This window comes from Eulemur rufifrons, chromosome 6 (genome assembly GCF_041146395.1).
Source record: "Eulemur rufifrons isolate Redbay chromosome 6, OSU_ERuf_1, whole genome shotgun sequence".
Lineage (NCBI taxonomy): Eukaryota > Metazoa > Chordata > Mammalia > Primates > Lemuridae > Eulemur > Eulemur rufifrons.
In genome coordinates, this window is record NC_090988.1 from 66,834,501 (window position 1) to 66,859,803 (window position 25,303).

The 25,303-nt window shown below is 35.0% G+C and overlaps 1 protein-coding gene across 2 annotated transcripts in view; it reads right to left on the reverse strand.

Annotated features, from left to right (window-relative positions):
- The window catches only part of PIK3C2A (phosphatidylinositol-4-phosphate 3-kinase catalytic subunit type 2 alpha), a 94,400-nt gene that overhangs the window by 26,391 nt on the left and 42,706 nt on the right, over nucleotides 1-25,303 (reverse strand). Inside the window, exons 4-17 of one of the 2 annotated variants that reach the window (XM_069471186.1) lie at nucleotides 24,522-24,679; nucleotides 21,733-21,853; nucleotides 20,550-20,661; nucleotides 19,199-19,278; nucleotides 19,003-19,066; nucleotides 11,519-11,662; nucleotides 10,123-10,171; nucleotides 9,832-10,042; nucleotides 7,944-8,066; nucleotides 6,660-6,827; nucleotides 3,522-3,633; nucleotides 3,013-3,158; nucleotides 806-994; nucleotides 269-362 (exon numbers count right to left, since the gene is read on the reverse strand). In XM_069471186.1, coding sequence (XP_069327287.1) covers nucleotides 269-362; nucleotides 806-994; nucleotides 3,013-3,158; nucleotides 3,522-3,633; nucleotides 6,660-6,827; nucleotides 7,944-8,066; nucleotides 9,832-10,042; nucleotides 10,123-10,171; nucleotides 11,519-11,662; nucleotides 19,003-19,066; nucleotides 19,199-19,278; nucleotides 20,550-20,661; nucleotides 21,733-21,853; nucleotides 24,522-24,679 — 1,771 coding nt within the window. The remainder of the gene's footprint in view (nucleotides 1-268; nucleotides 363-805; nucleotides 995-3,012; nucleotides 3,159-3,521; nucleotides 3,634-6,659; nucleotides 6,828-7,943; nucleotides 8,067-9,831; nucleotides 10,043-10,122; nucleotides 10,172-11,518; nucleotides 11,663-19,002; nucleotides 19,067-19,198; nucleotides 19,279-20,549; nucleotides 20,662-21,732; nucleotides 21,854-24,521; nucleotides 24,680-25,303) is intronic. The other variant, XM_069471185.1, reaches the window with a different exon arrangement.

Here is a 25,303-nt window from a genome sequence, read left to right on the forward strand (position 1 = left end):
GAAAAAAATCAAGGAAAAGCTCAAGTCTGGTTTGTTCTGAGACTCTAAAAAGCCTGAGAACTGAAAATCCAGGTACCTATATACAATACACAAGTGGGGTAGATGATAATAGTGGGAAAAAATTCACACAAAATCCACATGCAATACCCCTCAATGTTCCCACACTACCAAACTACTTTTAATCAAAACAGAAGAGGGTTCTCTTCAGCAAGTTCCCCTCAAAACTGTGGGGAAAGTGAAAAGGAAGATGACTTAGCAAAAAACTCACCTGTACAAACTGTGGAAGAAGATCTGTTAGCTCATCATCAGTAATGGCCTCGATCCAGGTCACAGCTAGAGATCTCACCTCCTGATCAGCAAATCTAGAAAGAAGTGGATTTCTTTCTAATGAAGCTGTATTTCTTGAAAACACAATCTCAATCTGTTCCTGACAAAGAATACTTAAATAGTTCTTTATTCAAAACAATGTGTTACTTCATTTTTAGGAAGAAAATCTTACTGTGCTATATAGACTCAATTTTGGGACTATTTAGAAATCTTAAGTTTATAAAAATTAATTTTCATCCCTATCATAAAAATATAATAAATATTTCAAAATATACAACATAACCTTTTCTTTGGATTAGTTTTAAATGACATGAAATGCTTTTTGGATAACCCCAACACAAAGAATATGTTGGTATAAACATACATTTATATTGTACTGAATTGCTTTCAGGTTAAAGAAAGGGAAATACTCCTGCAACATAATACCTTACTGGAAAAACTGACAATAAAACAGAGCAAATAGATGTATTTGACTTACTTTGAATCAAGAAGTTCCAATGCAGTCAGTGGGTCCAATGGAGGCCACTGGTGAAGCAATGAGTAAGTTTTGGCAAGATTAACCCATTTCCAGTTTGGGGCACTTGCTAGTATTTTAGGAAGACAATTTGGGTATTTGAAGCAATAATAACGTTTCTCCCACAAAAAAGCTTTATCTTCTTTAGAAAGTCTGCATATGTAATAGAATTAAATTACTTCTCAGTGACATCAAAATGACATCATTTTATCTCAATGATTAAAAACACAAAGAAGAAATGTATTCATTTAGGTAAGCCACTTCTTGGTAGAATCATTAATACTAATTTGGAACAGAAAAATGCAATATATAGCAAACACCACTAATTTACCTTAATTTAGGGATGAAAAAAAAATCATTCTGCTTTGATAAAAGAGCCTTAGTTAGGAAAATGAAGGATAATTCAGCACAACAGAAATTTACTGAACTCTAACCAGATGCCAGGCACTAGAAATTAGAGCTGAAAAACCAGATCCCATCCTAACAGACAGCAAGGATTTTTATCCACTTCACACAAGTAAAATCAAATGCCATACAAAAAACAAATGCAACTATAAAATTTTAGAAGATGATTATACAGTTTGATTCAGGAATATTCAAAATGAAAAGGACTCATTTTGAAGATTCCAATTCTATTTGTTTTAAGCTTAATGACAAATGTTTATTTGAATGAAACATTTCACTATTTTACTATCCATTTATATATATATAATAAATGCACCAAAGCCAGACTCAATGGCTCACACCTGTAACCCCAGCAACTTTGGCAGGCCAAAGCAGATCGTTTGAGACCAGAAGTTCAAGACCAGCCTGGGCAACATAGCAAGACCCTGTCTCTACAAAAAATGTAAAAATTAGCCGGGTATGGTAGTATACACCTGTAGTCCCAACTACTCAGGAGGCTCAGGCAGGAGGATCACCTGTGCTCAGGAATTCGAGGTTGCAGTAAGCTATGACAGTGATACTACACTCCAACCTGGGCAACAGTACAAGACCTTGTCTCAAAAAAAAAAAAACCAGCCACTGAAATATATTCATTTCATGTGGTATACTAAAAAAATTCAAATACTGCAAAACGTGCATAGTGAAGTCTTTCTCTTTCCAATTCTCCTCCCCAGAAGCAACCGCCTAAGCTTGTGTACTCTTCCAGAGATAGTCTATTCATACAGAAGGATACGTGTGGGTGTATGCAGATTCCTTTTTTTCTTTTATGTTCCCTCACGGTAATAAACTATATACGCTATTCTGCTCCTTGTTTTCTTCATTTAACATATCTTACATATTAGTGCATATAGCTATAACTTCATTCTTTTTATTTATTTTTTAGACCAAGGTCTCACTTTGTTGCCCAGGCTGGAGGGCAGTGGAACGATCATAGCTCACTGCAGCCTTCAACTCCTGGGCTCAAGTGATCCTCTTGCCTCAGCCTCCCAAGTAGCTGGGACCACAGGTGCATACTATCATGCCAGGATAACTTTAAAAAAAATTTTTTTTAGAGACGGGGGTCTCACAACATTGCCCAGGATGGCTTGAACTTCTGGCCTCAAGCAATCCTCTTGTCTAAGCCTCCTGAATTGCTGGGATTACAAGGTCAGGCACCGAGCCTAGCTAACCTCATTCTTAATGGCTGCTTAGTTCTCCATTGGATGAATGTGCCATAAATGTCCTAGTGATGGACATTTCCAATTAGTTTTTCAGTAATCCAAATAAATACTTCAATAAACATTCCTGTCTACATAAGAAAATATAAAAGGGTTTTCACTACTATATGTTACTGGAAGGGCCATGGGTGGATCACAGAATATACACATTGCAACCTTTATAGGCTTGCCTGTTCATACTTTGTCTCCTTTACCTCTGAATAGTTGATCTTAATCTTATTACTATGAAAACATTCTTTATAGATTAAAAAAATTTATTGATATTTATTCCAAATATCATTCTCAGTCTGTTGTATGCCTTTTGATCAAGTAAAAAGTTTGACTTGTACAATTTTCTAAACTTTTATGAAATCATTTAGTCTTTTATACAATTAAATAAGTTAAATTAGAAAACTTTCCACACCAAGAGTGCTGATAAATCCTGAACTAAATCAGGGCATTTAATATAAATCTTTAACTTGAGCTGTCCATTGTAGGAGATACCCAGGCAAAACAGAATAAACAGCATACCCAAGTGATGAATCCCTGTGAAGAATATCAAGAAGTTTCCCCTTTGTATCATTCTCCAGTGTTTCTAAGTTGTGCTGCTGTATAATGCTTCTGTCAAATTGAGGAGTTGTATAAATAATATCAAATGTAGGAGAAGGAAAATCAACCTTAAAAATTTAACAGAAGTTGATCAAATGAATGACACATTAACTTCTTTAAGAAAACTGATTTTTCTAAGCAATCAGGGTGGAATTTAGATTGAATATTAAAGTAATGCTTCTTGTCTTTTTGTTGAAGGTGATTACCGTTGCTGGTAATTCTAAATAGCACATATATATATTTTTGGGATGGGTACAGTGCATGTTTTATTGCTTCTCAGAAATATTAATATTTAAATATAAGATAGATCCTGAGATTAAAACAAGGTCAATTAGGTTTCTTTAAGAAAACCACAAATCATGGTATACACACACACTCTTTATAAAGAAATTTAAATTTAAACCTCTCCATGTGTCAAGAAATATCATTACCTGCAGCACTATTCTTTCCATGACGTATCCTTTTTTGGGGACTGTTCCAGGAATAGAATTTGTAGGTGATGAAGTCCAAAGGTATAGAAGTTTAGTTCCACATGTTAAAAACCTTCATGAATGTAAAAAGAATACTTTGATTTTCATTTTAAAAATTCAAAATTTACAACCCATAGTAATGAATTTGAAATGTTAGTATTCCACACATTTAAGAACACATCAGAAGGAGTCACTTCCCAAATTGTAATGAGATTTTAGGTAAATGTATCTGAAGTGTGGGGTGGGAACAAAGAGGGAGAATGAAAGAATGTTATCTTGAGAGGAGTGGTGGTGAGGACAGAACATAAGAATGATAAAGACTCAGAAAACAACTTCTATAAATAGGAAGGTGAAGGACAGTCTTTGAAGAGTTTCTACAAAAAAACACATCTCAAGGGGGAAACAGAACTGCTTTCTGACTTTTACCATCAGAACCAAAATACATGCCAAGAAAAATGCTACCTATTTTGTGGCAAAGCACTAATCATTTGAGATGAGAAGTTACATCTGTGCCCTCAATCAGGGGTTAGCGAGCCTTTTCTGTAAAGCGGCACAGTAAGTATTTTTGGCTTTGTGGGCCATACAGTCTGTGTTGCAGAGATTCAACTGCTATTACAGTGCAAAGCAGCCATGAACAATACATAAACAAATATATGTGCTACATTCTAACAAACTATATTTATAAAAATAGGTAGTGGGCTCAAGTTTGCTAAACCTTGCCCTAAACTATGAATGAAAACATTTATTCTATTATACTTAAATGAAAATATTTATTCAAAGATATTGATATATCTTTACATAGAAGAAATTTCTAAGAAATAAGATATAAAAAAGCAGGAACCTATAAACTTTGTCAAATCTTTGTTCATTTTATTCAAACACCAAATATCCTTTCCAAAACTATACTTCAGCTTTATTTTTATTATTTATTAGGTTTTGTTTTTTTTTTTTTTTTTTGAGACAAGAGTCTCACTCTGTCACCCCGGTAGAGTGCAGTGGCATCACTGTAGCTCACTGCAACCTCAAACCCCTAAGCTCAAACGATCTTCATGCCTCAGCCTCCCAAGTAGCTGGGACTACAGGCATACGTGTACCACCACACCTCACTAGTTTTTCTATTTTTTGTACAGACGGGATCTTGCTCTTGCTCAGGCTGTTCTTGAACTCCTGAGCTCAAGCAATCCTCTCAACCTCAATCTCCAGAGTGCTAGGATTACAGGCATGAGTCATCAAGCCTGGTCTGAATTTTTTCATTCTTAATATTTGCTTTATCTTTTTTTTCTTTTTGTGAGACAGACTCTCGCTCTGTCACCCTGGCTAGAGTGCAGTGGCATCATCATAGCTCATGGCAACCTCAAACTCCTGGGTTTAAGTGATTCTCCTGCCTCAGCCTCCTGAGTAGCTGGGACTATAGCTGGGTGCCACCACACCCAGTTGATTTTTCTATTATTTGTAGAGATGCAGTCTCACTCTTGTTCAGGCTGGTCTCAAACTCCTGACCTCAACTGATCCTTCCACCTTGACTTCCCAGAGTGCTAAGATTACAGGCGTGAGCCAAGGTGCCCAGCCTTAATTGTTTTATCTTAGGTTAAATAGATCCATTATTAAATCATTTCCCAAACTGTCCCCTAGAACACAGTGTTTCAAAAGATATATTCTAGAACAACAAAAGAGTGTCATATTATCAGATAAGTTTGAGAATGTCAATATAGGATAATAGTTAAGAACACAGAACCTGTAGCCAGACCTGGTTCAAATCCAAATTCCACCACTTATTAGGTAAGTACCCTGGAGAAAGTCACTTAACCTCTGTTCTTTGATTTCTCCCTCTATAAAAAGGGATAATAACAACACCTACTTCACAAGGCAGTTGTGAGGAAAACAGGATATGTGTACAGCACTCATACTAATACCTCGTATATAGTAAGTGCTACATGTGTTTGTTATTACAGTAAATATGTCATAAAACATAAATAGACTTCTTGACTATAAAACTTTACAGATGCTTTAATATGCTAATGTGCATTATCTATCACCAGAATGTTCCCATGTGCTGAATATAACATATCCCAAACTTCTTCAATTTTCTTTTCCCTTTAGGAAGAACTTTGATCATCTCATGAAACCTATTATTACTTAGAACATAATTAAAATACTCAGCTGAAAGGCCAGATAGATCTCACCATCCCATTAGCTATTAATTGACACAAAGCTCAAAAGGAATTCCTTTACTCCCAAGGATAAGGGAAAGAGTCCCTCAATAGGTTTCTGAACATATATGGGACCTTTGGGGATTAAAGACCAGGGGCTCGTGGTAGTAAGGGACAGATTAGTAAGGAAAAGAGAATTAAGAAAGGGAATAATGTGCAGCTGTAGATTCTCTGAACTGGAGAAGAGTAAGAAAGAGATGAAAAGAGTAAAAATGAAGTTCTTTTATTAATATCAAGGGAATTTACAAGACAATGAATTATGAGAATAATACTGTACTTTATAAAAATGGCAGTTAAAAAGTCATTGGCAGGCCAGGTATGGTGGCTCATGCCTGTAATCCTAGCACTCTGGGAGGCTGAGGCAGGAGGATCACTTGAGGTCAGGAGTTCGAGTCTGGCCTCTATAAGAGCGAGACCCTGTCTCTACTAATAATAGAAAGAAATTAGCCAGACAACTAAAAATAGAAAAAATTAGCTGGGCGTGGTGGTGCGCGCCTGTAGTCCCAGTTACTTGGGAGGCTGAGGCAGGAGGATCGCTTGAGACCAGGAGTTTGAGGTTGCTGTGAGCTAGGCTGACGCCATGGCACTCTAGCCCGGGCAACAGAGCGAGATTCTGTCTCAAAAAAAAAAAAAAAAAAAAAAAAAAAGAGTCATTGGCAAACATCCTCTGCATACCCATTCAGGTATGTTCAGACTTAAAGCACAATAGCTTTGTCTGATTTCCTCTTATCTGTGTCTCTGAACTGGCCTTTTATCACATTGGAAAAACTGAGACAGCTCATTTGCTCATGTATGTCATTGTTGCTCCCCGCAGTCCCTTCTCTTCCAGCCAATTCTGATGTGCAGATGTGTCCACAGTAACTCACTGTCACAATTCAGTAATACTTACCGTTTAAAGTCAAAAAGAGGTAAAGAAACTTTGCCCAAAGCTTCTGGCCCCTTTCGCTGCTTATTACAATCAGGGGAACTTCCACTGCTCTGATTTAAAATTCCAACAAGAGTAAGGTGAAGAAGTGATTCTAATGGTAATTGTGATATCTGGATGGGAAAAATAATTCTATGGAGGAAAAAATGTATTAATAGAAAGAGCAAGTTAGATTGAATGTGAAGTTTAACCCTTTAATGAGACTGAAAATTTTAGGTATTTTATTTGATTTATCAAGTAATCTTTAATCTCAAGTAAACTTTAGCTAAATAGTAAGCTGGGCTAATTTGTACTGTTAAAAATCTTAAACAAATTTTATCTAAATCTAAATCTAAACTAAATAATCTAAATCTAAACAATCTAAACTTTCAAAATATAACATTTCCTTCTTTAAAAACTTAAAAGCACCTTTACATAAGATTTGTACCATTAATTTCCAGGCAAAATAATGGTAGTCATTTTTATTTCTTCTTGAAAAAACTAGATGAATGTTTATGAGCATTTCTGTTTGGGGATGTAAGTGGGCATTTATGTTTACCAGTGCATTGTTTTTCAAAGTCTGAAAGAATTAAAACATGAGGTTGATGGTGGTCACTCTTGAGATACTAAGTGTTGAAAACAGAGTGACCTTTTTACCCCATATGCATTTTTGTGTTATTTGACTGCTTTCACACATATTATTTTGCAATTTAAGAAAGAGAGAAAAATAGGAAACCATTTAATACATGTGGAACAAATACCAGAAGTTCAACTGCCTATCTGCCTAAATAATGAGAATTCCCTGAGTTTAAAAACAGTATTTTAAAATTATTAATATAACATATCTTCTACATAGATTTAAGACAGTTTTTTTTTGTTATCTAGTAATCAAGGGCCAGGATTGTTATATAGTATTACAGAATAAATACTAAAGTAAGCAATGTTATAAAACACCATCTTTTTAGAATTTTATGTAAATTTATATTTTAACCTGATAATGTCTAAAAAGAATAGCATGTTTTTGCGATTTAATGATACATAGGTTTAAAAGAGTATTTCAGATTTTTAAAAGAGAATTTCAGTCTGTTCTGTAGAACAGACTCTATAGGTAGACTCTATAGACTCTTCATATCTAGAAGAGACCTTAAGACATCAGTAAGAAGTTAATGAATTTCAATGAAAACAGTAATAAAAATTAAAGCTTGGATGTATATATTGAAAAAAGGACACGGCACAATGAAAGAATAAAAAGCCAGAAATTGCACTTACAGTTCATCCCATTTAATAAGATAGAAGAAATTCTTATAAGTGCCAACCTTCTTTGATTGAATAGGTTTAAAAAGATCCTTTCCATTGTGAGACAGGGAGCATATCAAGTAGTATTTTTCATAACTGAGGGAAAAAATAGTTTAATTTGATTTCTATCTTGATAATACAAATTAGTTAACTAATATAAATACGTTAGGGAGTTCTTCCCCCAAAATGACTAATCTATGAAATAATATGGTCACTATTCATTTGAATTTTTAGAAATCCATCTCAAATTTAACCATTGGAAATTCTATGAAAATAGAGAAGAGGTATAGCAAAGGGGGTACACAGAAGAACATATGTCCCTATGTACCAGCTTAAAGAGATGCCATAATGACACCAGCTAGAGAATTTATTTAAATTTTGTGATCAGTTAGTTACTAGCTTTAGATTTTAGTTGAATGACACTGAATAATGTATGTAACCATTTCTAGGTAAATTCTAGGAAGAAAGAAGACAAACAATACCTTCTCTCAGTGTCATTTTCCTTTGCTAAGCTACTGAAATAGAGCACATTAATAGTGTATGGACCTAACTTACATTGAGCCAATCTTCCTAGTCTATTGGGAGGCTTCCATCCATGGGGACAGATGCTATTGTATTCTCTCATTAGACAGCAGTGACTTAGCCTACAATTATTATCAAGTACAGAGGCAGTTAGATACAGTCAGGTAATCTTGTAAGGCAGGAGTCTTAGGTTCAGTAAAATTGTATTCTACTCATATTCTAACTTACTGCTAGGCTTATGTATTAACCATTTTGTTCATATGTACAATCTATTTATTATTCTAAATATATTTCAAATCAAATTTCATTGGTTCACAAAATACCCCTAAGCTAACTGATTACTTTTCTCAACTTCATCCCACTTGCCCTCATTTACTTCAGCACTTTATTAACTTTCTTTCCATCTTAATTAGCACTGTTTTCTGTGTTGTCTTCCACTGGGTATTTGTTCTTCACACTAGTGTCCCTAAATTTATTTTCATGTGTGTATGTGTGTGGATGCATATGGAGGATGAGGAGGGTATTAATCCTGCAAATATTTTTAAAAATGAAATACCTTCAGACAACAGAACTGCCCATTTAAATGCAAGTTCTAGGAAGGCAGAGGTTTTTTGTTCCCTTATAATTCCCAGTACTAAAACACTGCCCATATATGGTGCTCAGTAAATATTTATTGAATGAGTTAAAATACCACTTTTAAGTCATTATGTTATTTTTTAATCTAAAGCTCACTTTAGGCAGAATTTATTTTTGGTACCTCTTCTATAGGCTTTACTTCATAGCATTAAGCTATTATGAAACTACTTTCACTAAAAATATCATTTCAGACTTTTCAGTTCATATTAGTCATTTTCAAATAAATTAAAATTGGCAAAATTTGCTATAATGCCTTTATGGCATTGACAAAATCAAAAAGTGAAAGCCTGTTTTAAAATTTCAATAGAAGAAATATGTAGACTTCAAAGCTTACCAGTCAGTAAATTTAAACTACTAAAGAGGGAAAAAAAAAAGTCTTGAAATCCAGTCCCATTACACTCTGTTTTAAATTACCCTGGTTCTAATGGAAAGGCAGAAAGAACAGCAGTCTTAAATTGTCTTACTAATTAACATTTGCTCTGGTAAGTTTCAACATATATTTTCCTGTCCTTTTTGCATGTAAGAGTTGTATTTTTTACTGTAATAGCTTCAAACATCTCTATAATTTTTATGAAAACCACAAAAGAATCTGCTGAGTCTTGTATCATCATTTAAAATGCTAAAATAACAATAGTTGCTGACATTTTATAAGATCAGAATAGCTTCTAGATAAAGCTGTGTATATTTTCTTTTAAACACTTACTTTGATACCCAGTTACTTGAAATTCCATGTGCAGCAAAAATAGTAAACTGGAGCTGTTCTGCTGTAGTCCATGCTTCTTTGATGTTCCTGTTACTTTGGGCACAGTCTGCAGGACTCCTACCAGAATTTGCATGGAGTCTGAGAAGATCATAAATTGCTGCAGTTAATTGGTCCATGCTTACTTGAACAGGATTTTCAGGATTCAGTGAGCCTAGATTTAAGCAAAATATTAATATAATTCTCTGAAAAAGTAATGACAATTGCTCTAATTCAAATAATTTAAACACATACCCCGAATTGAACTCTTGCTAGTGTCTCCTCCTCCAGACAATGAAGTCATCTGCACATACACACACACACACACATATTAGACAGAAAATTGCCCATGACATAATATAAAATGTTTACCTTTATCTTCAATACATTCAATTAAATGCTATGTCAAAGAAACCCTTCCCAAGGGAAACCTCCCAAGGGTCTGTATACAGTTAGTTATAACTAACAATACAATAAAGAATGCAAAAAGAAAGAGAAAAACCCAAAATAAATACATGATTTTTAGTATCAAGAAAATCATAGTAAGTGAAAATTACAACAAAATATCAGAAACACAACAGTCTGCCTTGTTAAACCCATTAAGTAACTAATATTTACTTAATTACTTAATATTAATTAAGCCCAGAAGTGGTAAGTATACTATTATAGTATTTTATTTTCCATTGGTTGCTCTATAATAGCATAATATCCTTAAAGAAAAAAAACCTAGAATTCCATTTATTACCATTTGATGACTCAAAAAAGCTTTTATAATTATTTAAATTGAGCTCCCCTCCCACCTACTCTCTGCTCCTTTATCCAGCAAATGGGTAAAATAAATAGAAGCCTTAGACATTAGAGCCATGGTAGTTAAACACCTCCAAGTGAGTTCATGTTTTAACATCTAAAAAGATGCACAAAATAATAAAGTAGAAATAAAGAAACCCAAATCTCCATATACCGTCTGAATAGGATCTCTTTCAGAATGAATGGACTGAGTTATCTCTTGGATATCAAGGGACACACCATCAACATGGCTTTTCCATTTTTTAAATTTATGGTGGCTGTTGAGGTCCACCTCTTCTTTCATCCTTCCGATCAAAGATATAAACCCTCCTATGAACAGAGTTAATTAAATCCCCATGGAAAAACCAAAAGGGAGAGCTTTTATTAAAAGCAATAGTATGACATAAAGAGAAGGCTCCTAACCTTGCTGCTTCTGAGGCAGTAAGTCACTACTTCTGAGGCCTCTTGGTCTTTTTTCAATAGGGAGCGGGTATGATCCAAAGCAGAATTTCTGCCCACTGGCAATCAGACATTTCTATGCAGAGGGCGAAGTGATAGCTACTACCTTCCAGGTGCTCCAAGCTTAGTTTCTACCTTTAAACCCCCAACCAACTCATTTATGACAGAGGTCCTCCTCTACACACAAAAGGTTCACCTAATTCAATGTCATTTCTCATAAAGCAGCCTATCTCCTTACCAAGGAATCCCCACCTAACCAAGTAAGTGACTGAATCAATTCAAAAGTAAAAGCCAAAGTTAAAATGGTAATATTTTGCCCAGCAGAAGGCCAAAACCTCCCAGTTTAAGTGACAGATGCTCACTCAAGTACATATTGTGACAAATGCTACTTACTAAAAATACTCACATCAGCAGTTTTACTCCTTGGAAGATTAACGGCTCTCTTTAGCTTCTTTACTGATTCTGTAATGGCAAGAGTCTCTACACCATCTAAAGCACTACAGATTTTTCTTACAGCTTTAATTACTTGATCTACTGCTCGGTGCTGGTTCTTTAAAAATAAAAAGTAACATAAACATAAGTAAGTGAAATTTAAAGGACCAATTTCAGAGATGAAGTAAAAAACTAGATATTTTAGATATGTCTAACAGATATCCTCTACTCTTTTGTGATGAAAAAGAAAAGGAAAAAAGATAACTTCTCAATTACATAGTTTATTTTGAAGTAGGAAAAAGCAAGGCTTGATTAATTTTCACTTTGTCTGACACAATTATGCAAATGCCATTAATTTCTTATTAGAACCAAAAGTATAAGCAAAAAATTAGTAGCAAATTACTAAAACTAGAACTATATTTTAATTCTCATTTGTGAATAATTTCCACATTGAAAATAATCCTTCTCTTCCTCCTGCAAAAATTTGGTATCAAAAACCAACTTCTTCAGAGGTTGGTCACATATTAATAACACTGGGCAACATTAACTTTTAAGCATCATTTACATCTATATAACCATTACTTTATAAGTTTTATCTGATAAAAAAAACTTCTTTGAGGACAATTCTTCTGTATCATGCCATCATAGTTGATTTCACCATGATCCAAAAGTATACATGTACTAAAATATTGTAAAATCACTTACCTGTCTCTACTCTTAATGAGAAGTACATACCTCATTAAGAAACCTATTCATTAATTCATAAAACATTTATGCCAAACTTTTATGCCAAGTACTGTTAGAATGGGCTGAAACTCAGTACTATACCATCCCTTAAAAATTTAAATTTTTCCACCCTTAAGGCTTGGCTTAGCATATACTGAACATTCCCTTCACCTTCAAGCTTAAATGAAACCACCTAATTTTCTAAAACACCCAATTACCCTGAAGTCCTCAGGGCCTGAAGGTCTGTTTTCTGGCACCCCATTTTTGCTTACTCGACCTATATTCTGCTTCCTTTCACTCTATCTTCATGCAAAAACCTTTCCAGTTTTGACACTCAGGCCATTTTCCTATACCATTCCGTATCATTCTTTATGTGCCAATTATCAATTCATTATCCATCAGTTTCAAAATCTACTCTTCTTTTGCTCTACTTTGTGATACTAGAGCTAGACCCTATAAACAGTTCTCTTTGCCAGCTGGCACAATGTTAGGTTTTGTCAATAGAACACACAGAAGAGACACTCGCATGCAAGAACATTAGGAAGATACTTCCCATCCGGATTCCAGTCCTCTATTTTTTAAAATTCAGCGTTAGAGCTCAGTGTTCCTCAAAGACCAGTTCTACTTGCACCCTCAGTCCATGCTCTTCGTATCTGACAGCTCTAAATAAAGTCCTCTAGCATGTTTCTTTGCCATAGGCAACGTGTGTGTTCCTGTGGGAGAGGCTAAATTTTGGTCCGGGGTTGGGGTAGATAGAGGTCTTAGCATAAGTTCTTAGAGTTTCTTCACTGTCCATCTTTCCTTAGCCTAGAGGTGACAGCAGCTTTTTTACATTTGTTATTTCGAGAACCCTTAAAGTGGGGGTGGCAAATTTTTTCTTTAAAAGGCCAGTCAGTAAATATTTTAGGCTTTGTGGGCCATATAGCCTTTGTCACAATTCAACTCTGCCATTAAGATGTGGAAACACAGACAATACATAAGCAAATGACCATGGCTGTGATCCGATAAAACTTTATTTGCAAACATGGGGAGCAGATCAGATTCGCTGTTTGAGCCAGAGTATACCAACTCCTGTTTTACATGTCCTCTTTCACCCCTTTGAATAGTTAACCATCTTTTACTAATTAACAATTCTTTAAATTTGCCTGTTCAAATAACTAGTATAGTTTCCGTCTCCTGACTGGCCCACACTGATATGCCTCCCTACTCACATGTGGTCATCCCCCAATGCATGCCATATTTTTGCTCTGGATATTTATCTGAGTTTCTACTCTATATCCTGTAATAAAAGCTTCAGTTCCATAAATGTTCATGTGGAAAATTCACAATATCTTAAACCACCAAACTGTACCCTGTCAGTGCCTTACCTACAGCATCATACTCTGATCACAAGCTCCTTTGCTTCTAGCCCTCACACCCTCATTCTGACCAAACTCTCTCCTCTGCTTCTTCTACCACACAGCCGAGTACTTCTAAGAAAATCTCACAACCACACAGAACAGTCCCCAATTTCAGCAGGAAGAGTCCCTGATTTTAGCAGGAACCTCCATGCCACGCAGCATTTCTTTCATCTGTCCTTGGTCAGTTCTCCTTCCCCTTTCCCCATAGAATATTAAACCAAACCATCATTCTTTGCTTCAAAAACCCTATTGCCACCCTAACTTCATTTTAGCAAAATAAATTAACATCTCATCTCCAGAAACTAAAGGCCAAGAGCAATCAAAACTTCTCCAACTTCCTAACTGGGTGTAGTGGCTCATGCCCATAGTCCCAACTACTCAGGAGGCTAAGGTGGGAGAATGAATTGAGCCCAGGAATTTGAGGCCAGCCTGGGCAACATAGCCAGATCCCATCTCTTAAAGATAAAAACAAACAACAATACTTTTGCAATTTCCTGATCTCCCCATAAAACCTATCCAAGAGAAACTAAAACATATATCCACACACAGACTTATACATAAATGTGTTTATAGCAGCATTATTCATGACAACCAAAAACTATAAATTTAAGCCCAAATGTTTATCATTTGGTAAATGGATAAACAAAATGTGGTATAGCCATACAATGGAATAATACTCAGCAATAAAAAAGGGAACAAACTACAGATACATACTATATAACATTCATACTACAACATGGATGGACCTCTAAAACGGTATGGTGTGAGAAAGAAACCAGGTGTAAAAAACTACATAGTGTATGACTCTGCTTACATGAAATGACTGGAAAAGGCAAATCTATAAGACAGGACCCAGATCAGAAGTTATTTGGGGCTAGGGATTAGAGTGGGAATTGACTGCAAATTAGTATAAGGAAACTTTTGGGAGTGATGAAAATGTTCTAAAACTGGATAGTAGTGATAATTGTACAACTTTATACACTTACTAAAAATCACTGAATTGTATATATACAGCGGGTAAATTTTATGATGTGTAAATTATACCTCAATAAAGCTATAAAAAATAAAGGAGGGGTACATATGATACACAGTTAGTATTTTACATACAATGGTTAGTGAAGAGTCCTCTGATGACATTTGAGTATAAGACCTTAATAAAGTGAAAGGGTGAGCTAGGCAAATATCTGGGGGAAGAGCATTAGAGGGAACAACAAACACAAGGGTCCCCAATGGGGAGCATACCTGGCAGAAAACTAACCAGAAAAAAAGAAAGGGAAGTGATAAGAAGCCAGATCAGAAAGGTAGTGGGTCAGACGGTGAAACTACAATCAGGGCTTTGAATTTTACTGAGTAAGGCAGTAAACTGGATTTTTAGCAAGAGTGGAATTATCTAACTTTTTAAAGAGTTTATAACGTTTATTTAACTTTTCAAAGAACCATCCTTTGGCTTAGACTTTCTCTTATGTTACATTTACTTTCTGCTTTTATTTTCATTTTTTTAAATAAAACTTTTTCTTTAGAAATTATTTTAGATTTACAGAAAGCTGCAAAATTCATACATAGAGTACCCATATCACATTAAAGGAAACTAAGTTAAGTAACATCTTACATAACCATTTGTCAAAACTAAGACATTCATACTTGTACATTGTTATTAAGTCAACTTCAGAATTTATTCAGATTTCACCAGTTTTTCCACTAACAACCTTTTTCTCTTCCAGGATATAATCCAGGATACCACACTGCACTTAGTAATTTATCTTTAAAAGATCATTTTGGTTGACTTTGGAAGACAGACTGTAGAAGGACAAGGGTAGAAGCTGGGAGACTAGTAAGGAACTACTGCAACCAACTAGGGCTGTAGCTTTGGTAGTGATGAAAAGTGGTCACATTCTGAATGTATCTCAAGGTAGAGCTCACAGGAATTAGATTGAATGTGGGATGTGAAGGATATTTTTCTTGAGAAGTTAAGGATGACTCTAAGGCTTTAGCCTGAGCAAATGAAGAAAGGAGTTGCCATTTATTAAGAAGGGGGAATAACAGAGGCGGCTGTGCATGTGTGAAAGCAGAGGGCATATGGGAAATATCTGTGTACCTTCCTCTCAGTTTTGCTCTGAACCTAAAACTGTTCTTGAAAAACAAAGTCTAAAAAAAGGGGGAAGACTGATCAATGAATAGATATGAAGGGTAACATAAAAAATTTGGTTTTGTACATACTAAATTTTAGATGTTAATTAATTAGGCATTCACATAAAGATGTCAAGTAGTAGATATCTGAGTCTGGAGTTGAGGGAAAAGGTCAAGGGTAGGCATATAAATTTTACAGTCATCAGCATAGGGGTGTAGCAAGATCATCTATGATGTAAATATAGAGAGAAGAGGTCCCAGAATTGAGGACTTCTTGTTTTAATATTTAGCAGTGAGGAAGATAAAGAGATCATAAGGAAGAAGCCACAGGTGAGAGTGAGATAGAGTAGCCAATGGAAGCAGGGAAACCAAAAAGGTGATATCCCTGAGGCCAGACAAGTATTTCAAGAAGGAAGAAATAATCAACTATATCAAAGAAAAGTAAAGACTAAGAACTGACGACTAGATTCAGGATCATGGAAGTCCTTGATGACCTTAGTAAGTGCAGCTTCAGGAACACACTAAGAACAAGACTGACTGGAGTTGGTTCATAAAAGAATGTGAAGAGAGGAAATGGAAGCAGCAAAAGCATAACTTTCAGGAGTTTTGCTGCAAGGAGAATAGAGAAGTGGGGTGGTGCTACAGATGGATGTGGATTTTTTATTTTATTTTAAGATGGGTAACTCTTTTCTTCTGCACCACAATAATTTTCCTGGTGATCTCATCCAGTCTTAGAGCTGCAAAATACTGTTTATTTTCTGATGATTCTCAAGTTTATTATCTCTATCCTGGATATCCAATACAAAATTTGAGATTTATGTCAACTACCTACTCAGTATCTTTATTTGGATGAATAATAGTCATCTTAAACAAAACATCCAAGGTGAGTTCCTAATCTTTCCTCCAAACCTGTTCTTCTCGGTTTTCCACATCTCACTAGAAGGTAACTCCAAACTTTCAGTTGCTCAGGTAGAAAATCTTAGGAGTTACCCTAAATTCTTCTCTCTTCTCATGTTCCAAATCTAATCTATGGGTAAATCTTCCTGGCATTAATTTCAAAATATACCACAGCATTCAAACCCTTCTCATCACTGTCTACTACAATCACCCTGGTCCAGGCCATCATCCCCTCTCCATGGCTAGCAAAATATCTTCCTAATGGACTTGTTTCCACTCTTGCCCACCACCCCCTCTATTACAGCTCCAAGGGCCTAGCACACCTTGTATGTTCCAGGCACACTCCCTCCTTAGGCCATTGTATTTATTGTTCTGTCTCCCTGGAACACTCATGCCCCATATGACCAGACAGCTTCTCCCTTTCCTTCCTACTCGAGGTCTTTGTTCAAGTTCATTTCTTCTCAGTGAGGCCTTCTCTGATTACCCTATTTGAAGTTACAATATTATTCTCCTCCTATATTTTTCTCTACAGCCCTTACCATCTGATATAACATACATTTTGCTGGTTTATTTTATTGTCTGTGTCCTCCAACTATAAAGTAAATTCTAAGGGCAGGAAGTACAGTTTCTTTTGTTCACTGCCATTTCTCAGTACCTACAACATTGCCTCATAACGAGGAGATACTTGGTAAATATTTTTTGAATGAATGCTGGTAAGAATGTACTAGCTAGAAATCTGAAAGTCATCCTACACTCACACTCTTTCCTCTTTATTACTCGTATCCAATCACCTACCAAAATCTTATCAATCTTGTCTCCTACATATTGTCAGTTCCCTCCTTTGTACCTTCACCATGCTCATCATCTTTCAGCTGTACTACTATGGAAAACCTTTCTAAGTAGTCTCCACAAAACCAATCCCAACCTTAAATCTAACTTCCAAAGTATGGCCAGAATAATTTCAGAGCGCAGGACTAAACAAGTCACTCACCCCACCCTACTCCCCACCATTCAATAAAAACACTGTAAGTGCCTGAAGCGGGGGTCAGCCAACTTTTTCTGTACAGGGCCAAACGGTAAATAGTTTAGGCTTTGTACTATTTCTGTTCCAACTACTCAACTCTAGTGTTACACTACAAATGAAAATGGCAATAGACAATATATAAACAAATCACTGTGGTTGTATTAAAAAATTTTTTTATTTACAAAAACAGAAAGTGGTCCCTTGACCTAGAAGATAAAGTAAAATTCCTTAACTTGGATTACAAAGTGGCAACTTATGTCTGGCTATCTTCAATGTTATCTCCCAATCCTAATTTCACATTTTATACTCTACTACAGAACTGCTTATACTTCCACATAAGTATCGCACCTATTTATGCCCTTCCCAACTTTCTTCTAGCTAATTCATACTGTTTAAGACTTCGCTCAGGTAACATTCCTTTTAAGAGGCCTTCCCCAAACCCTCAAATTAGATAAGGTGCCCTTGCTTGATCTGCCAAAGAATTCAACACATACAATTATACTACACATTTACTATACTATACTGAAATTTTGTTTAAATATCCTACCACTAGTTTATAAGTTCCTTATGGGTGGGGACTAGATCATCCATTTTCGTAACTCCAGCATTTAGCCTTTAGTAAGCATCCAATAAATGCTCTTTGAATTAAACTGAAGGTTCCTCTTAGTAATAAAGCTGAAGTGAAAGTAAACATGTTGACACAAGCATTATTGAGAATTTTTGTTAAAAAGTTGGGTCAGAAAATAAGACATCAAACATCAAAATCAAGAATATAGTTTTTCCTTTTTGCTTTTTTGTTTTTTTTTAAGAGGCAGGGTCACGCTATGTCACCGAGGGTAGAATGCAGTGGTGTGATCATAGCTCACTGCAACTTCAAACTCCTGGGCTCAAGTGATCCTCCCAAGTGGCTAGGACTACAGGTGTGTGCCACGACACCCAGCTAAGTTTTTAATTTTTTTGTAGAGACAGGGTCTTGCTATGTTGCCAGGCTAGCCTCTAAATTCCTGACCTCAAGTGATCCTCCCACTTCTGCCTCCCAAAGTGCTGGGATTATAGGCACACAACATCTTGCCTGGCCTAAAAATTATAGTTTTAAAAGTTCTAAAATATTTAATCAATGCCAACACTAGCACTGGAAACAAGAATCTTTAAATCATGTCAAAATGTAAATTAAGACTTACTTCAGAATTTTACAGATTTGCACTTCACCCTTTAGACCCTTTTATTAATTTTCATTCATTTCATAAAATGTCTAAAGTCTTAAAAAAAAAAAAAAAGACTTACTTCAATTTGAAGAGCCAACTCCACTTGGTTGTGATAAGAATCTAAGAGTTCTTCAACAGGGTGTCTGAAAGAAAGAACAGTTATTGTGGCTGAAGGGCCCTATATACAAAAATGAGTGTTTTAATCACCAAAAGAAATGTATTCACATCCAAAAACAAAGTTTGAAAACCTGTAATTAATGCTTTGGATGCTATACCTTGTTATGACTTCTTTATAAGGTTTTTCTATTTGATGCAAGTGTTTGTTCAAATCCACAGGTGTTGAATCATCTTCTGCCTAAACAAACACATATACACAAATGTTTACCAAAAAAAATCAAATCCACTCCTTGGTCTTTCTATTGTCAAATTAAATATAGTTAAGTATATGATGAAATATTGAAATTAAAGTGATTTTTTCAGAACTGAAGAAAAAATACTATCAGAATTAAATATTTATAATTGACTCAATTATAAAAGTGACTCAATACTCTGAAAAAACTTTTGTTTTTTTAATGGAAAATATAAATGCTTTTAAGTCTAGTTTCTGATATATAAATAGCTCTTAAAGCAAAAATTACTTCTGCCTATACAGAGAGAATTAGAGAGCTAAAAATACTTTTAAAGATGGCTGACAGCCAAATGAAGGTGGGATGGAGATCAGATGGGGAAGACATCACTTCAATTTCTGCATTATTTTTTCTAATGGTAATCAAGTTTCCTCCCACTCCCTTCCAACCCCTAGTAAACAAGGTACTGGTCTCTTCTATCATAAGTCCACATTATGTAAATGTAGTCAAAAACATCATTTGTTAAGAAACTGAAAAGTTACTAATGACTGCCAAAATGTACTGAATTTTGTGAAATAGTTTCCATCCAAATGAAATAAATTCTACCTAACATAGAAACAAAACCTAAGAAAAGAAAACCAAAAAAAAAAGAAAGTAGAAATGACTGGTATTTTTCCATCTAAAATTCTACCAAATGAGTAATTCTCTTTAGAGATTATAACTTCACTTATAAATTCACCAAGGGTTTATACAGTAATACAATGGCTAAATTTCCTGCATTGTATTTTGCTTTAACCTCAAAAAAAAGTACTGAACTTTTTGTTTTTTGAGAACATCCACCTGCTGAAGTACTGGACTTTTAAAACAAGGAATTAGTTTTCATTTTTTGAGAAATAATTTATTTTTCTCAGTTTGGTACAAAGGTCAATATGGACCTTTTTTCCCCCCAACCCATATTTAGTTTTCAAAATCTTTCCTTAATCCTCATTTTCCTTGACTGACCCTGATGTTTTCACTTGTATGTAAAACTATTACAAATCAAACTTCTAATTCCTCCACTTTGATTTTCAAATATGCCTCTGCCTCTGAGGAGTATGCTATCTAAACCTCCATGAATGAAAATCTCCGGAATCTGCTTGAAAAGAACTCCTGTTGATGATCATTTCATCACCCCATTCCAACCCAGAATTCTTGAAACATGTACAAATTGAAAATTGGTTAATTAGCAGAATTACAGAGATTCAACCAAATGCAAATCAGTTATAAAGTACACACTTACTATTCGGGCCAGATTTTGGCACATGGCACTGAAGGTCAAGAGTTGTAGTCTAATCTCTGTGTCCCATTTTCGACAGTTTTGAATATGTTCATGACTTCCAAGGCAATGGTTACTGTTAAAATATATTAATTATTCACTATACTACTCAAATTAGAAATTATAGAGGTGAGAGTAAAATATAAGTTACATCTGAATCAGAAACTGAAGAGAATGGTAAAATACAGAGATCACTTTTTAACCAACTGTGAGCATTTAAACAGGAATTATTCTTTATGAGAAGAGTCAAAGTGAAGAAGAGGAAGACAAAGGTGAAGAAGGAAATAAGAAAAATAGGGACAGGGCATTTCTAATAGTCTAGGAGAAGGAAATCTATAAAACAATTAGACTAAATGCTAGATATAACAAATTAACTGGTTAAGAAAAAGATTCACATAATTATTATTTTAGGCAACTAAAAACAAATTACAGCTGACTACTGTCCATAAAGTAACAGTGCATGACACAAAAGGAAAATGGAGGCTATAATAATGTGACTATTAGGCCGGGAATGGTGGCTCACGCCTGTAATCCTAGCATTCTGGGAGGCCGAGGCGGGTGGATGGTTTGAGCTCAGGAGTTCGAGACCAGCCTGAGCAAGAGCGAGACCCCCATCTCTACTAAAACAGAAAGAAATTAGCTGGACAACTAAAAATATATATAGAAAAAATTAGCTGGGCATGGTGGTGCATGCCTGTAGTCCCAGCTACCCGGGAGGCTGAGGCAGAAGGATCACTTGAGCCCAGGAGTTTGAGGTTGTTGTGAGCTAAGCTGATGCCACGGCACTCTAGCCTGGGCAACAGAGTGAGACTCTGTCTCTAAAAAAAAATAATAATAATAATAATGTGGCTATTGACTCTTTACAAAAAGAAAAAAACATTATATTAACTTATTAACCAATTGCCTGCAATTCCTCCTGTATATGACTATAAATTTCCTAAGGGAATACCAGGTCTTACTTATCTCTGAAATCTCACCGCTGTCTTTAGATATGACATCTTAGACATAGTATATCTCAATACAAGTTTACTGATCCGATGAATCAACTCAAATAGGACGCAATGTATGTTTTTATTATAAATTTAACTTAAAAAATTCCTAATTAAAATGAAATTTCCAAAGATATTCAGTAGTTAAATGAACTTACTTCTGTAGCACTTCCTCTTGACCACAAACTTTCAGAACATAGCTGCCAACATCTACTTGATTCAAGTCATCATGTACCCAGCAAAGGGCTTGCATTATAATGATTTCTACAGTAGAACTCACTGTAAAAGAGTTAGTCATCATTTTCATTTTATTCATGTACCTCTAAGTATATACTTATACAAGAATGTACAAGACTGTATAATCTAAGATAGCACTATATTTGCAATTCAGAAGCCAAGTAAGAAAAAAAAGAAAAAAAAAAAGAAACAAAAAAGACAAAAAAAAAAAAACCCAGAAAAAAAGAAAAAAAAATAAGATAGCACTGTACAATAGAAATATAATGTAAGCCAAATATGTAGGCCACATAGGCCACATATATAATTAAAAATATTCCAGTAGCCACATTGAAAAAAGGAAAAGGAAAAAGGTCAACTAATTTTAATAATATGTTTTATTTAACCTAATATAGTTGGTACCCCCATCCGTGAGCTTTGCATCCGTGGATTCAATTGATCTCAGATGGAAAATATTTGAAAAGAAAAAAACTATATCTGTACTGAACATGTGCAGACTTTTTGCCTTGTCATCATCCCCTAAACAATATAGTACAGCAACTATTTACACAACATTTACATTGTATTATATATTATAAGTAATCTAGAGATGATTTAAAGTACATGGGAGGATGTGCATAGATTATTTGCAAATACTATGCTTTTTATATCAGAGATTTGAGCATCCTAGATTTTTGGTATCCAAGGGAGGTCCTGGAACCAGTCCCCCACAGATGACATTTAGCAGTATCTAGCAAACAATTATTTAAAATAAATTGTAAGAAAAGAATCACTATTTTAAATGTTTGACATGTGCCCAGTAAATTTTCCAATGAAGAATAAAAATATAGCAAGTAGCAGTATTGTTCAATTATCATTCTTGGCAAAAGATGGATACTAAGATTACAACACATTAAAAACTTTTAAAGTTACCTTTAAAGTAACCTATTTCTATACTTAAAGCTTCTATGTTTAATTTTTAAAAGAGAGTGATTACATTAAAACTACATGAAAATCAGTGGCTTGGCAGACAAGGCCTCTATCTATCTAATATAATAACCTCTAATATAACAGCTACATTTCTGAATAGTCAAATGTAAGGTGACATTTATACTTTGAACACCCAAACCACTTCTACCATAATTTGGTTATACTTTCTAACAGAGGTATACGTTATAAATGTGCACATTTATGAATAACCAAACAACAGACATTTGAAATACTTCAAGATTAGTGAGATTTAATGTAGTAAGTCAAAATTTGATACAAATTAAGACATTTGCTATCAATGCTTACTCATGTTTATTTTAATCAAAATGCCCACTGAACTTTTGAACTTTAGTATTAATTCTTACTGTATACCTAAATGATTCCCAAAACCAAAATTTATGGTAGTTTCCTTTAGAAACTAAAAGAATGATTGTTACAGTTGGCTAACATTTTTCTGTTTCAGATTTATATTTTTTCATATGTCCTTCAAAAGTACAAAGCTAGAAAGAATGTATCCAAATATTGGACATATCCCTAGTCATAACCTTATTAAGAAAAAAAATGGCAATAATTCTTAGGCCAAAGTACTGTAGAAATATAGGATTTTATTCCACTGTTGGCATCCCATTAAAATAATACACATTATGAAATGTAATAAACTCTGAAAGAAATAAAAGCAGTTTTAAAAAACTATAACAGGCTGGGCATAGTGAATTACGCCCGTAATCCCAGCACTCTGGAAGATCCAGGCAGGAGGATCACTTGAAGCAAGGAGTTTAAAACCAGTCCAGGCAACATCGTGAGACCGTCTCTACTAAAATTTTTAAAAATTAGCCAGGCATGGGAGCAAATGTCTGTAGTTCTAGCTATTCGGGAAACTGAGCCAGGTGGACCACTTGAGCCCAGGAGTTTGAGGCTGCAGTGAGCTATGAACACACTACTGCACTCCAGCCTGGGTGACAGTGTGAAACTCTGTCTATCAATCAATCAATAAAGCTATTAACAAAAAATGTCCTACATGCTTTGGGGATGTATCTCTAGAGAGGATACCCACACCAAGTTTGGAAGGGAGAATAAAAACCAAAGGATAATTTTATTTTATTTTATTTTATTTTTGAGAGAGAGTCTTATACTTTGTGCCCCAGCTAGAGTGCAGTGGTGTCATCGTGGCTCACTACAACTTCAAACTCCTGGGCTCAAGCAATCCTCCTGCCTCAGCCTCCCGAGTAGCTGGGAATATAGGTGCGTGCCACCACACTCAGCTAATTTTTTATTTTTTTGTACAGAGGAGGTCTCACTCAGGCTGGTCTGGAATTCCTGACCTCAAATGATCCTCCCACCTTGGCATCCCAAAGTGCTAGGATTACAGGCATAAGCCACCATGTCCAGTCAGAGAATTATCTTCTCCTTAGAGGAACTTAACATGATACCTGGAATTTCGATTTTACCAAAACCATTTATAAACAAACATTCTTCTTGCCATAAAAAGAAAAAAAAAATTAAAAGATTATAATTAGCTTTTCTATCTAATCCTTATGGGTTGTACCCAAGAGCCACTGATTAACAAAAGTTACTCAGCACTTCTCAGAGAAATATGTAGTTATAAAGATAACCTGTTTCCCCACTAGTGCTAACCAGAAAATGAATGCCAAAAAGACACCTAAAGATAACAAAGTTAGTTTATTAAAAGAATGATAATACTGATATTTTAAACACTTTCCCCCCAACAGACCTACAAACTTACCATCACATGTAAAAGTAACTGGTAGTTGAAATCCTTCAATTTCAATGGAGACTTTCACACTAGCATTTTCTCCACATATGTTTCTTTGCACTGTGACTGGACTTAACAAATAGCCTCGATTTGTGCAATGATTGGTATATGGAAATTTGGTCTTCAATCTGTTCACAAGAAAGAAGAAATTAAATTCTTTTTTAAAAAGCTGCATTTAAGAGCTCTGAACAAGACTTTACATGTTTACAGCCACTCAATTCTGTGTCTTTGTCCAACTCTAAAGCAGCTTGTGAGAACTGCAATGAATGAACCTCTGTCAAAATTCCAAATACCAGTATTAGCCTTTCACATAAAAGGAACTCAAGGAAAAGGAAGAGATTACTACTGCCAGGATATCTTTGGTAACACTATCAACATTATTCAAGCACACATTGGATAAATGGCATTAAATGAGGTTCTCTGCTTCAGATTCTTTTGCCACACGGTATAGTTAAACAAAACGGTACATTTTAAATGAATTACTGACAATACAGGCAATGTAGCCCTAAAACTGTAATGGCCAGAGAGATAAAAGGTTTTTTGTCTTTAAAAAATCTTTTTTCCCTAAGGAACTTTTTCCTACAAACATTGTTTTTAGTTGGTAGACAATGAAAAAAGAATATAGCCAAGGGAGTTTTACATGCTTAATGATTTCTAAATTCTAAAACTTAGGGAATTGGAAGACTTGCAGGCAAAGGTATTCACTGGAGCAACACAGTTTAAATTTAAATACATGAATATGGTGTATGGCT